Source organism: Nestor notabilis, unplaced genomic scaffold (genome assembly GCF_000696875.1).
Source record: "Nestor notabilis isolate BGI_N333 unplaced genomic scaffold, ASM69687v1 scaffold179, whole genome shotgun sequence".
NCBI lineage: Eukaryota > Metazoa > Chordata > Aves > Psittaciformes > Psittacidae > Nestor > Nestor notabilis.
The window spans coordinates 65,666-80,710 of NW_009943091.1; the positions used below are offsets into that span (position 1 = coordinate 65,666).

Sequence of the window (15,045 nt, forward strand, 5' to 3'; positions counted from 1 at the left end):
AGGCAATATTCTCTTAAAAAAAAAAATAATGCACCCACTTAGAATTGTTTTCTTTATGTTGGGATATAATGCTGTTTGTAAATGTCTGTTACACTTTCAATTATATGTCTGGAAGTGTTGCTTTTTTAATTGTTTTGTAAGTCTCTTTCTCTAGTTTGTTGTTTTTGCTGTGCTTCGACTTTACAGCCTTTTACATTTTATAATAATTAGTTCTCTGTTAGCTTTAAAGTCACCATCAGAGCTCTGCTTACCATGGAGCCCAATATAGAGACAGACCTTGAGGGTCTAGATATAGTTTCATAAAACTTGCAGAGAATTAGTGAGAAGAATGTTAGAAAAAGGATGTTACTTTAGTACTTTAGCATCTGAATACATTGGGTTAAATGATCCTTTGGCTTAAATTTAAATGAGTTTTATTTTATTTCATTGTAGCAATGAGTTTTGCTTTAGGCTGACTTTGGTTTACCATTGAGAGGTGCTGAGGCGAAAGGCAAAGCAGGGGACTTTTCTGTTTTTAAATAGCACAAAAATTACTTTGGTGCCTTCCCAGTCCACAGGCTATAATTGCTATGCCCAGTTCCTTAAGCATGAAAATTCCTCTACTTACCTTCTTTCTAAGTCTTTTGAGGAGACAGATGAGACTGAGTGTGAGCCTGATGGCAGACAGGACTTTCATCAGTGTGAACCATGTTGAACCTCCCATCCATAGTAGGTGTTGAGAAGAAATCTGTATGCAGCCACAAAAAATATGGTTCTCTGGGACATTGACCATTTATGTGCATTCCTGGTTATTACCAATATCTGCTTCTTCTAGCGAAACTAAACTATAACATTTTTTATTTTCCATTGAATACTCTATGAAAAGACAGGTATACATTTCACCATGAGAACTTCCCTTTGGTTTAGTTTTGAAGTGTCACTCTGAAACCTGTCTGTAAGTCTTGCCACTTTCAGTCAAAGCTTTTTTTGTGTAGAAGAGCACTGAAGGTGCTTCTCATCCCACACTTAGCCCATGTTTTTCCTTGTCATATCTGTCATTCAAAATTACACTTTTATTTGCACTGGATCCTTGCATGTGTCATATTTTCGTCTTAGCACCAAACCCCATTACTTTTCTGCCTATTTACTTCCTCAAATGCTAAAAATTTTCTTGTAATTTTGCTAAATTCTTGACCATATCATAAATCCTTGCTAATTTCCTCTGGTCTTTTCATTATCTGTAAATTTGCAATTGTCAGTAATGTTCATCTTTTAAAAATCTTTATTACTAATGAATATGATAAATAGGTCTAGTGTGAAAATCTAATGAAGCGATTTCTAGATTCTCAGCTTTCATTAGCATTCAGTGGCTTAATAGAACTTTCTGTACATTTTTCAGACTAACCTGCACTCAATATTGTTTCCTGCCACAGTAAAACAGGCTTTTCAGGTACAGTGTCAGAAAGGAAGTAAGTAGATAAAGAAACCTCATGCATTTGGAAGCTATTGTCTCCCAACTTTTGTTCAGATCCCATAGAGAGCTTAAAATAGGTTTCTTCCCTTGTTTAGATTATTTTTCATAAGAGGGTGTGCATGAAGATGCATGAAATCAGCTAAACCTATGTATGAGAATTTTAAGTTTCTCAAATATTATTATTATTTTTTTTAGTCGTAGTTTTCTGAAGACAGTTGAGTATTTCACATATAAGACTTGAGATTATACGCTGATTCTGACATGTACCTTCTTTGGCATTCGTTTTCTGACTGTATTTTTCAGAATAAATTAAAACATGAGTATTTTTCTTAATTTCAGAGTTTGAACGTTTGATGGCATTAAGCAATGAGATAAAGAATCCAAGTAAGTTGAAGATCACTATCTACTGGATACTTCTAGAAGAATTATAATTACACACTAATAGCTGGAGTTCCAAAAAGATTCTTCCTGAGACAATGGCAGCTTCATTTTTCATGGAACAACTTGCTTCCTTATCTTTCCATTCATTTAGACGATTATTAGCTTTCACTGAATCAAATAATCATTGCCTAAAAGTCTTCTCAAGTTTAACTTTGTCAAGAGACTATAAGTTGCTGCTAGCCAATTCCTTAAACAATGTGCAAACTAAGCTGCAAATTGTTTTCTTTTTTTGAGAAATTAATTTAAAAATCAGCCAAAGATAGCTTTAGATGTATTTTCCATGCATAAAATTTATTCTAAAGCCAGCATTCCGTAAGTAATAGGGAAATACTAATATTTTACTACAATAGTTCTTTTTCTCACAAGAATTCATGCATTATTGACTTCTGATTGCTTTTCTTTCTGCAGCAATACCTCTGAAATCAGAATTAGCTTATGAGGTTCTTGAGAAAGGACAAGTTCGTTTCTGGATTCAGGCTGAAAGCTTATCACCAGATTCTACCTTCAGATTTGTTATTAATGATAAAGAAGTTGAAAACAGTGATGTAAGTACATACTGAGTTCTATATATGTGTGATTTTGTTTAATAAACCTTTATACATTAATAGTTATTCTGGTTTCATCATAGAGCCATAGAATTATTTAGATATATAAAGACATCTAATATCTGCAGGAGTGTTGGTATATATAACCTTTGAAGGTCCCTTCCAGTCCAAACTATTCTATGATTCTATAAACATTAAGTTCAAGCATTATCCCGGGACTGCTAACTCCACCACTAAACCATGTCCCCAGGCGCCACATCTACACATCTTTTAAATACGTCCAGGGTTGGCGACTCAACTGCTGCCCTGGGAAGCCTGTTCCAATGCTTGACAACCCTTTCAGTGAAGAAATTCTTCCTAATATCCAATCTAAACCTCCCTTGGCACAACTTGTGGCTGTTTTATTTTGTCTCCAGGTTAAATAACCACAGTTCCCTCAGCTGCTTCTCATAAGACTTGTGTTCTAGACACTTTGCCAGCTTTGCTGCCCTTCTTTGGACATGCTCCAGCACCTTGATGTCTTTCCTGTAGTGAGGGGCCCAAAACTAAACACAGGATTCGAGGTGCGACCTCACCAGTGCCAAGTATAAGTGGACAATTACTCTTGTAGTCCTGCTGGCCATGCTATTGCTGATGCAAGCCAGGATGCTATTTGCCTTCTTGGCCACCAGGGCACACTGTCAGCTGAGATTCAGCTGGCTGTTGATCAAGTCCTTTTCCACTGGTCAGCTTTACAGCCACTCTTCCCCAAGCCTGTAGCGTTGCATGGGGTTATTGTGACCTGGGTTCAGGAAGTGGACCCTGCACCTGGGTCTCATATATTTGGCTTCAGTCCATTGATCCAGCCTGTGCAGATCCCTTGGGAGAACCTTCCGACCCTCAAGCAGATCAACGCTCCCACCCAACTTGGTGTCGTCCACAAATTTACTGAGGGTGCACTCAATACCCTCATCCACAGATTATTGATAAAGATATCAAACAAAACTAGCCCCTATTCTGAGCCCTAAGGAACAGCAGTTGTGATCAACTGCCAGCTGGATTTTAGTCCATTCACCATCACTCTTTGGGCCCAGCCATCCAGCCAGTTTTTAACTAGCAAAGAGAACAGCCACCCAAGCCATGACCAGCCAGTTTCTACAGGAGAATGCTGTGGGAAACATTGTCAAAGGGTTTACTAAAGTTTAGGTAGACAACATCCACAGCCTCTCCCTCATCCACTAAGTAGGGCACGTTGTCATAGAAGGAGATCAGGTTAGTCAAGCAGGACCTGCTGTTCATAAAGCCATGCTGACTGGGCCTGATCACCTGGTTATCCTGTGCACCTGGTTGTGCCATGTAACAGTGCTCAAGATGATCTGCTCCATAGCCTTTTCTGGCACCAAGGTCAGACTGACAGCCCTGTAGTTAGTTCCCTGGATCCTATAGCTTCTTAAGGTCTGATAACACCTGAAAGGAATGCCATTCTTTAACTTGAATCTTTTTTGCAGTATTAGTTTCCTGTTGCAGAGTGAGACTGTTAATACAAATTAAAAAAAAAAAAAAGGCAAAGTTTGACATTCAGAATGCTGTATTCATTTTGGGTAGGTAGATGACCAACAGCCAAAGAGAAGAAATGAGACACAGACCAGTATTAAACACACCTCATTAAAAGTAGTGCACAGATGTTTTATGAAGACAACTCAAACCAAAACAGCTGCTTCAAGTTTTGAACTCCAAACTGCCAATGCATGCTATTCCCAGAGACTCTCTGAGGCTACTGCTACTAGTTTTACACAGAAAGTGGGAGGCACTTGGAAATGCAACAGTGTCTGTAAATATAAAGTTTTTAGATGGTGTCACTTTCTTTTGGATTTTTTTTTTTCTTTAATTTTGTCCTGGACATTAAATGTGCATCAAATGGCTACAATGGAGATGAAAGGGCAGGCCACCAGCTTCCTGCATTTTTATAGCTCTAGGAAGACTTTTCATAGAAAAGGAAACAAAAATGTAGTCAGATTGGGCTGAGAGGAAAGCAAGGTCATGCCTTTGCAGGGCTGGAGTATGATTAATCTACTGGGCATAAAGCACTGGAAATATCTTTTCCTGTGAGGAAACCATCTCCGGTGCAGCTGTTTGACAGGTTCAGTTTATTCCCGAGGATGCAAAGCCTGGTTTTGGCCAGAGAAGCTTATCAGCATTTTTATACCATACAAAAGCAAAGAACATTTACTATAATTATATATTGACATATGGAAAAAGAAGTGTTTCTGAGTAAAATACTTTTTTGTTTTTCTTACTTTAAGAAGTAATAAACTATAGCATTGAATATTATGATTTATTGAAATGACAATATTCTGTCTTAGTAATGTTAGTGGAACAGAACGAGCTATTTTTAGTTCACATATGTTTTGGAAGCGTTGACATCAGAGAGAGTCTTGAAGTGGAGCTGCATTATTTCACCTCTTTAATTAGTAACCCACAGGTGACATTTACGTTTGGAAACTGATGATATTTTTGTGGAAAGTCTCATAAAACCCAAGTATTTATGGTGCCCATAAAATCATTGAACTTCATCTTGCTGCATAATGGCAATAGTTAGAAGCCTAATTACACTCTAAAGCCTGCCTGGAGACTGGGCTACAGTCACTGAACATGTTCAGCAGACCGTTATGCCAGTGAATTGTAGCCTGGTTCTTGACATTGGCTGAAGTAATAAATTTTTCCTTGTAGGTCCTAACAAGGAATGGTTTCTGTAAGATTCAAAATAATCTGGGAAAGGAATGAACTGGTCCCCATTTAATCAGTTGTCATTTTAAACTTTTAATATTTTTTTCCTTTACCCAAGAGCAAGAAATGAAAAAAGTTCTAGAAGTGTGATAAAGGATGAGATTAAAACATGCATCTTGCTCTTCTTTTTCTGCTTCTGGCAAATCTCAATTTAACATTCTCCCTGAGAACTCATGAAATTAATGCAAGTGTTGTCCTTGACCTCTGTGGACAAGATTCTGTAAGCAAGAATTTTAATTTCCACTTTTGGATAGTTTTGTGAAGTCTATAACTTCTCTTTTTAACCTACCTTGCCTATCTCCTCAACTCTTACAGATGAACTCTTACAAAAGTAATTTTTCTGCTGATTTCCTGATTTATTAAATCTTTTCTTATTATTTGACATTACCTTTCTTTGAAATACATATGGGAAAGTGTATATCTAAATTATATGAGTATTTTCCCCTGCTATTTTATACAAATCATAGAATCATAGAAATGTTATACCTCAGTCTCTTCCCTCTAAATAATTTACTTAAAATATTATAATCCTGATCAATCTGTTGGCTACTGTTTTGTTAATTCCATTATCTTCCATCTTGCTTCATTCTTCAGTTACCCCATTAAGATTTAAACTAGTACTATTTTTATATTTGAAAGCACCACTAATGAATGCTGAACATCTTGACTATGTCTACACTATTCTTTCAGGCTTGTTGTCCAGAGTGAATCTGTTCTGGAGACTGTCCAGGAAGTGTCCCTCAAAGCTGAAGCAGATATAACTGTGGGCATATTCCTACTAATTTTGAATTAGTACTTAAAGGTTCTCCCACTTAGGGATGTGGTTCCAGAAAGTTTAATAAGTGGGGTTTTTTTACTAGCTTTTTGTTTTTTTCCTTCCTTCCCTCTCACCACCCCCTTTCCTAAACTTTATCTACCTGTGGCTTCAAGTAGCTTTTTCTAGGTTTGGAGTCCAATAACAAGGTTAACCAAAACATTCTGTTTATAAGGCATCATGTTTCCTCTTAACAGTGACAGGTTCTATAATTTACTGCATAGAACTCCTTCTAGTCGGTCCCATCATCAGTGGAACAGCTAGTGTTACATTGGTTACAATGCTTACCTGAAAGTATTCATCAAGTAACTTCTGTGAATTATTTTTACTTTGCTTTAGGAATTTTTTTAGTTGATGTTCAAACATTACTGTTAGTGGGACACAGTCCTCATGGTTGTTACTCACCAAAGGAAAGAGGTTATTAGTAAAAGGTGATTGTATCTAAAATACCTGCAAATTCAAAACACGTGTTTTGCAAGTACTGTCCAATATTTGCTTGCAATTTTCTGTTTCCTTGAGTATGCCTGCCAATATTTTATCTTTCTGGAATATTTAATAGAAAGCAAACACAAAAAAGGACACAAACAATGAAAAGCATATTTAAATTTGAATTTAAGTCAATATTTGATGTTTTGGGTATTCTGCAAGCACTTTAATAGGTAACTCTATGTTTTGATAGAATTCTAATTCTCTTTTGCTGGACTTGGTTGATCTCTTTCATTCCCAGAAACTTTGTTGGTTTTTCACAAGTTACTGTTCTCATGGTCTTGCACTTTAGCATTCTTTGCAAAGAATAATCTGCATTAGATGAGCAAATCATTATACCCTTCCTAAATAAACTTTTTAGTGAGAAAAAAACATCTCATATTGAGCTGCCACATATGTCTCAGAGACATTTAGTAGTGATGGCTTTTTGGATTTGTTGTGATGGACTTATTTGGAGGTCAACATTCGTATCTGTGAATATAATACTTCCAAATATTTCTGGACTCTGCTAGGAATAGTGCTTTAGCCTAATAAAACCCCTTGTTGAACTGGAAGCTGTAATGCAGCTAAAGCTTGGATATGAAAGCTTGGATATGAAAGCTTTCCTTCAAACACACATAGTGCCATAAACTATTAGTTTAAAATCCAAACCAGTGGTATTATCATGACTTGAGGATTCAGTTGAGGATTCAATTGAGGCCAGAGGTTTCTGTCACCAGTGGGATCTTGTTGTACAACAGATACATAAGCACAGTCCTGTTTCAATAGCTTACAATTTAAAAGGACATGAAAAAGGTTGAGTGTAGAGGCAGGGGTGTAAAACATGATTAATTCAATAATGAATAATAGGTAATTTGCATTATATTAAAGTTATTACTTGTTTATTTCAGAGGCATAAAATAAATTGTGACCGTTCAAATGGCATTATAGAAATGGTGATGGACCAATTTACAATTGACAATGAAGGTACCTACACAGTGCAGATTCAAGATGGAAAGGCCAAGAACCAGTCTTCATTAGTTCTCATTGGAGATGGTATGTTCACTGAAACACAGAAACTCTAATTTTGATGAAGAAACGAACTTCAATTATTCTTTGAGTAATTTTGTGACTAACTAATTTTTCATTCACTTCTCAAATTTAGCATTCAAGGCAGTATTGGCTGAGTCTCAGCTCCAGCAAAAGGAATTTCTCAGGAAGCAAGGTAAGACAGAGTAGAAAGGTGACTTTAGGCCCAGTTTGCAGCTAATGATGAGTACTAAGTACCTGGTGAATACTAAATGCTTCCAGCTTCCACTGATTTCATTAGAAGATGAGAATATTGCACAGTGTGAGAACACTTTCAAGCCTTGTTGGATCTTGTTTTCTAACATTGTCATATGATGCATTCAAATTGTGATGGAACTTTCACTAAGTATATATAGTGGGAGTACTTACAAGATGTTGTTTTTACTCAGCATTTATGAGAAGTGTGCCTACTGCAGACTCTGATCCAACAGAACATTTCAACACATTTAGTTTTAAGCATATAAATTGTCACTTCAATATAATTGATGGAAGAATAGACAGCACAATGTTAGACAGCGAAGATTAAAAACTTGATCCTTTGGTTTCCGTCTAAGCAGAATTCCAGGAATTACATGTATATTTGCTGGATAGTTGCTACACAGTTACAGAGTTTGCTATATACTTGTTATCATATTGTTTGCAGATGAAAGTACTACTGGATACCTAAATCAGAATTCTATCACTGTGAAATCCATAAAAAATTAAGTTTGAGCTCTAGATTGTAATTTTCACTTGGCAAGCAGATAGCTTTTAGGATGAAAGTAACAATAGTAATTAAAAGCATTTATTATAAATAGCTTAGGTAAGATTCTCTACGTAAGCAATGTAATTCAATTATTTTCTTTTTCTTTTTTTTTTTTTTTGGGTGTGTGTGAAGGTGATAGATTAAAGAAAAAAATTATGCCACTTACTGTATAAACTCACAGGATCTTTCAGTTCTTAGTGATTTAAGGGAAAGTCTGGGACTTCATTACCTCTCAGATCTGGATATTGCAATTTAAAACATAAACTGACACGAGTAACTACAATAACTTTTAGAAGGCTGTGAATGTCAGTTAATTTACTTGAGTTTATGTATATTCACAGGATTGGAGCCTTAGTGTGTAAAAGGAATATTTCATGTTCTGTTTGTAATGTTAAATACATTTTTTAACTTTACAGAATTTGGTAAAATAATGTCTGTCATGCTTTGAACATTTTATTAGGCATTTGGATAAATTTGTTTATTCTCCAGTTCCTTTTTCACTGAAGGCATCATTTGTACACTTGTTTGTAGCTACTTAGTTTCTTTCCTATGCTTAGTTTCAATTGGGCATAAACATATTTAGAAAACTCATTTGTCTCACTGTTTTACATTTTGGAATACTGTATCACTTACCGCACAGAGACAAACCGCAGGTTTCTAAGCTGTACTGTAGACACCTGGGTCAATATGGTAAGAACTTCCTGCAGGATTTTCCTTCCAGTCCACAGGTAGTTCAGGAGTTCCACCTCATCATTCTGGTGTCAGAATGTTACAACTGTCATCCTTTTTATTTCTTTCACTGGATCTTTCTGATACTCTTTATTCTACCATATGTTAAAGATAATTTCGTTTCTTAGGTCCTCACTTCTCAGAGTTTTTGTATTGGAAAGTTACAGAGGAATGTGAAGTTTTATTCGCTTGTAAGGTGAGAAAAATGCTTGAAATTTTTTTTTTAGAATGTGTTGATTAAAAATTAAGGTAGGAAAATGTGAGGAAAGTTTTTGATATTTAAAATTAAAAGTTTCATAGTAAAACTTTTGTATTATTTAGAAATATTTAAAATCACTTCAATTACTACTTTTCAGCAGTAGTATTCATTAAAACAACAAAAAACCCCAGGACATTTCTAAATGTGTTAGGTGATCTAATTATTTGTAATAATTGTGAGATATAAAAATAATAATAATAAAAAAAAAAAGAATCATCCTCTAATGGTCCTTCTTCCTTCCTCAAAAAATTGCCACAAAAAGCTAAGTTTCAAACTCTTTCCTCACCATTTTCTTATTTGGAGGTTTCTCTCCCAAAACATTTCTCATTTAATCAGCTGTAACCAAACATACAACAAAGGCTTCTGGATTTAAAGTTATAAAATATGACTTTTATTACATATGACTAATGACTTTTGAATCTTAACTAATGTGTATGGAATTCAGAGTAACTTCTGTTATTAACATCTTTATATACCATTATAAACTGATATATTGTCATTTTTGTTGCTCTTCTAGAGTGACTAATTAGAGGCCTGAGTAACTGAGTTAGTTGAATTCAACATGCATCAAAATCTTCTTCATTGCCTTTTCCTGTAATATGGACTCTTTTGTGTTTTCTCCACTTCTTTTGAATAAGTTTTTGGCTTTTAATTAGACTAACTTGAGTCATTCATTATGAGCAATTTGCATGCACATTTGTGGGCTTTTTTTCTTCTTTTTTTTCCTGCTCACTAATTAGGAGACCTTTAACTTCAGCTTATTCCCTGCAGAACTGACCTGGGTGGTGAAGCAGCCATTCTGCCTGCCACCATTTTAGGGCTCAGCACTCATTAGTTAACATGGTACCTTTGCTGGTACGAGGCCGTATAGTTGCAGTACTTTATAGCCTTGACGTGATTTGCTTCAGGCATGAACCCTGCTTATCCTTTCATTCACATGGGGAATTAAATGTTCCTGAATCAGTTATACTAGTGTTAATTTTCTACAAATTCGTCTGAAATTGTCCTTCATTTCATTGACTGTCAAGCCTGTTTCTATGATTGAAGCTATGGGAGGCTGAGTGTCTGATTATATGCTTTTCACCAGTGTAATTTTTGTTCATAAGGTCAGAACATTTTATGTAAATGAAATCTAGGATGTGGGCTGTTTGCACACTCATCATTTTAACTGTGCCATTGACCTTATAATGTTTGTTACTGTTGGTATGTGACTGGCTATTAGGTTCCTATGCTACTGTTGTTATGCTTGTTTGTGGCTGATATTTGCACATAGGAAGAGTTTGAACAATAAAGCCTGCATTTGTCCTACGAACTTCAAATACCTGACATTCAAGTTAGAAGTGTGTCTGCCCTGGGCTATTCCTATCGTAATAAAAACATATACCTGCCCTGGCCATATCACAGCACTTGGTCCTGGTCTCTTCTAGGCTCTGGTTAGTGGTCCTGTGCACCAGAGCTGTTTCTACCTCTTGAAAGAGCCTGGATTAATGTGAAGGAAGTACCTACAAAAGAGGAATTTTCACCTTGTCTTTCTCAAAGGCCATGGCATGAAATAGGGGAGTTAGGAAACCAGGGCAACTGGAAGCTTGTGTGGGGCAGAGGGCTGACTGCATGATCCAGGTCCACTAACAATAATAATGACCAAAGAGCACATCAAAAGTAATATACATTACTTCATGTACTGCTTATTTTCTATGTGATTGAACCTGGTGGACTTTTGATTGACTTAGTATTTGATTCTGATACAGCTGGGACTGATAATCTTGTTTTCGGTATTGTAGCCCCTGCATGCTAGTAGAACATGTTTGTCCATTTGAATGATAATTTGATGGTGGTTACTTTTTATTGTGTGTTTATTTCTCTTCATATGGCAGCATCTATTATAATTTTTCCTTAAGTACTTCTAAATTGCATAACGTTCAGAAGCTACCTGCTCTTGTGTAACTTTGACCGTTATTTGTACTGTCTGTTAAAAGCAAGATTTTTGATGTGTGCCTGAACAGTGAAAAAGGGACGTTTCATCGCAAGTGTCAACATGAAATAACTTTGGCACTGCAAATTGCATGTGCCTGAAACTCAGTCTGTTTATTGTCAGATTGAGTGCTAACAGTCTTTGATGAAAAATTTTTGAAAAGCATTAAAGGCTTGTTCCTTCAGGCTTTGCTCAAATAAAATTGCCACCCATGTCGTATGACTATAGGAGCAGTCACTTTTAGTTACTGGTAAATGTAAAATGCTGCTAACTTTTCTCAACCAAGGCATTGCTTTGGGCCAGGTTGTGATCCCAAGTACTCTGTCAGAGATCCATAGCAACCACACTGGTTATTAAGCAGCAATATCTGTGATTAATTTAAGCAGGATTTGTAGAGATGTCCAGGAAACAGTATAGGAGGCCCTCCTATTTGTCTAGTCACCTCCATAGAGAGCTTTCATAGAGCTGTTCATCTATGGAAAGACTTCTCTAATGTGAAAGGATTAGAAATTAGTGCATGCTTTTTCCTCCAAGCAAGCCACTTGGAAACTATTTAAGATCCGTATTAACTTCTGGGCTGCCCTCTATACATTTGTTCAGTTCTTTTTTAAGGAGACTTTTTAAAGCAACTGCCTGGGGTCTGAGAAATGTACTGCCAGCTTTGTCCTTCTACAGAAGACACTCTGACTGAGAATTCAGGCCACAGATGGAAATGCCATCAGATTTTTGTGATTTTTGAAGGGCATGGAAATAGGGATGTCAAATAAACCATCGTGTTTCAGAAAGGGAGAAAAATAAAATATATTGCCAAGGTTTCCAGAAAGAACTGGGCTTTTAGTTTCTTTGAATTCACAGTTTGAGGTCATTCATGCAGCTATATTTAAGTGCCACCGATAAACAATTTGTATTTCAAAATTAGAGCAGTACTTAAGGTATAGTTGTGGTCTATTTATGCATTGCTTAGATGAGCTGCTGCTACTACAGCAAAATCCTGGCTTTCAAGCAACTTCTCTGCATTTGCATTGCATTGTTAAGCCCCTTTGTGTTGGGAGAGACTGTAGTTTGTAGGATTCCTAAAGTGTTTGTACTTTCCATAAGATAGAATGCAGTAGAAAAAGAGGATTTCTGGTGCAGCTCGCAATTTTGAAGTCTGAAATGCTTTCCAAATAGTAATTCCAGACACTTTCTGCAGTTTATCCCTCAAAGACATTGTTTAGATAGCTGGGATAAATCTGCAAATTGGCTGAAGACTCTATAAGGGCGGGTGGGTTAAATTCTGCATACAGCTCTCTAGAGACGTGCAACCAGAAAAAGGTAAAGGAGAAAGTTTAGGAACTCTAATTTCAAAGATACTTCTCACAGATACCTCTAGACAAGTTACAACCACATAGAAAGAGTGCAAAAACCTTTAGGAGAAGAGATTGACAGGATTGATAGGACAAGGGGTAATGGGTTTAAACTTAAACAGGGTAAGTTCAGATATAACGAAGAAGCTCTTTACTGTGAGGGTAATGAGGCACTGGAATGGGTTGTCTAAAGAAGTAAATGCTCCATCCCTGGCAGTGTTTAAGGCCAGGCTGGGCAGAGCCTTGACTGACATGGTCTAATGTGAGGCATCCCTGCCCATGGCTGGAGGGTTGGAACTAGAAGTTCTCAAGGTCCTTTCCAACCCTAACCATTCTATGATTCTATGATTGCCTTTAAGGATTTAACAGGGCTGTGGAGCTGTGAGCTGTACACTTCTGACCAGTTCTATGCTGCAAATAAATAACGTAGGACTATGATTTGCTTAGTAGGGCTCTGGTGAAATTGTATTTTTATTTAGATTTGTTTGACATGTGTTAAACAAACCCCTGGCTTCTGTTGAAAGTACCTGTGTGACTATATGCAGCGTGATACCTTTCTTTAGTACATAGTCAGCCTTATGTGCCTTTTCTGTTGCCCAGGTTGCAAACACGAAGAAGGAGACTGTTTTCAAGTGGTATAAGGACGGTTCTGGAATTGATGTTGATGAGGTGCCTGATCTGCAGAAGGAAGAATGTCACCTCAGTATTCAGAGGGTACAGTATCACCTATTGTTAGAATTGATAGTTGCTGCTTGACATGCTATAGATTTGCCAGGCAGAGCACTAAACCAGCTATCATGATTTCTGTGAACTATTTTAAGAAAAGGCATATTTGCTATCCTTCAATTATCTGCTAAGTAACTAATGCTAGTAAAAGTATCTATTTTCGTTATTAGCTCAGATAGTTCATGCTTAAGTTGCTTCAGTGTCCTTAGGTGAACTCTATCTCATTCTTTCTTATTGCTCATTAATTTTTCAATTTGTTAAAGTACCTTATTTCTGACAGTGTTTCAGTTTTATTGCCCTAAATGAATAGGTTTAAGGTATATGGCTATTTAAGATTTATCTTTATGCAAACAGGATAACCTAACTTGTTAGGTGTCTGAAGCCTTAACTTGCATAACCGTTGCCTTCAAAGTCTGAAATGTCCCTGGACTGAAATTTTCTGCTTAATGTGCATTCCATTTAATGGATATATTTATTTTATTTCTTGGTGTCTTATTCTTCTAATTTCCTTCCTTCATATCACTTGCAACTGAGCACTGACTTTCCAGTGGCTTCACTTTTCTTGAGCAGTCCTTTTTGGCGGAAGGAGGTTTCCGCTTTTTTTGAATTACTCTTGTTACTTGTCATTCTATTATATGATGCTTCTACTATGATTTACTCGCTTATAGATTTATATAAGTCTAAAACTCAATGACATAACCTCCAAAATATATGTAATATATAGTTATATATTTTCCTTCAGGTTTTAAAACAAATTAAGATAAAAACACCTAAACCAAAACCTCCTACTGCCTTTAACACAGTATCATGGTGTTAGATTTTAGAATATGAGCTCTCCAAGGGTAATGAATTCATTATTTACTTAACATAGATATAATTTGACTACAGTTGCTGCTTGAATGAAAGCTACTGGGATGATATCTGGACAGTTAAAGAGTATAAATCTATTATGCTTTACATCAATTGAAAAAAGTAATAGTTTTTGTTAAAGAAAAATTACATTTCTAAAGTTTGTGTGGGTTGAAGTTACCCTTTGTTATGTCTTACTATACTACTTGTAGTTTCTACGGATCAGGATCAATCCTGTTTGTCCTTCTGGAACAAGAGAAAAAACACAGTTTCTCAAGGCAATTGAACTGAAATCAGAATATGTTTTAGGCTTAAAAACTAAAAACAGGTCCATAAAGAAACATGTCCAAGCCATTCATAGATTCTGTCTAATCTCTGGTAAGATTACTTCGCCAGAATGCAGTACAATGTATTTTTTTTGGTTTAGAAAAATTGTGCAGGGGTTGAGCAAATGTTGTACTATTATCAAGTTTGTCAGTAAACATCTTGTATTTTCCTTGTAGCTGTCTCGCAAAGATGAAGGAGTTTATAAGGCAACACTATCAGATGATAGAGGTCATGATGTATCTACTCTTGAATTATCAGGAAAAGGTAACATTCAGTTTACTATATTGCAATAATGATCACATGTTTCCAAGAGGTGCCAAAGGTTTATCCTTGCAAAAAGCAAGTTAGCAAATATTTTTGGGATGCTTTGAGTTTCAGTTCTTTTCATACACCATAGAGGCCTGAACTGCATTATTACCAGTTTAGAAAAAGAGACACTGGGCACTGCAATGATTAATCTCTAGCACTCTAACAAACAAGAAATGAAGTAAGTTTCTAATCAAACAGATGTCCCCTTTT

General features: G+C 36.2%; 1 protein-coding gene across 1 annotated transcript in view; it reads left to right on the forward strand.

Moving 5' to 3' along the window:
* Window positions 1-15,045, forward strand: part of MYOM2 (myomesin 2) — a 75,635-nt gene that overhangs the window by 50,077 nt on the left and 10,513 nt on the right. Inside the window, exons 24-30 of the mRNA XM_010021720.1 lie at window positions 1,793-1,837; window positions 2,303-2,439; window positions 7,396-7,540; window positions 7,650-7,709; window positions 9,176-9,243; window positions 13,225-13,338; window positions 14,703-14,790. Of these exons, the coding sequence (XP_010020022.1) occupies window positions 1,793-1,837; window positions 2,303-2,439; window positions 7,396-7,540; window positions 7,650-7,709; window positions 9,176-9,243; window positions 13,225-13,338; window positions 14,703-14,790 (657 nt within the window). The remainder of the gene's footprint in view (window positions 1-1,792; window positions 1,838-2,302; window positions 2,440-7,395; window positions 7,541-7,649; window positions 7,710-9,175; window positions 9,244-13,224; window positions 13,339-14,702; window positions 14,791-15,045) is intronic.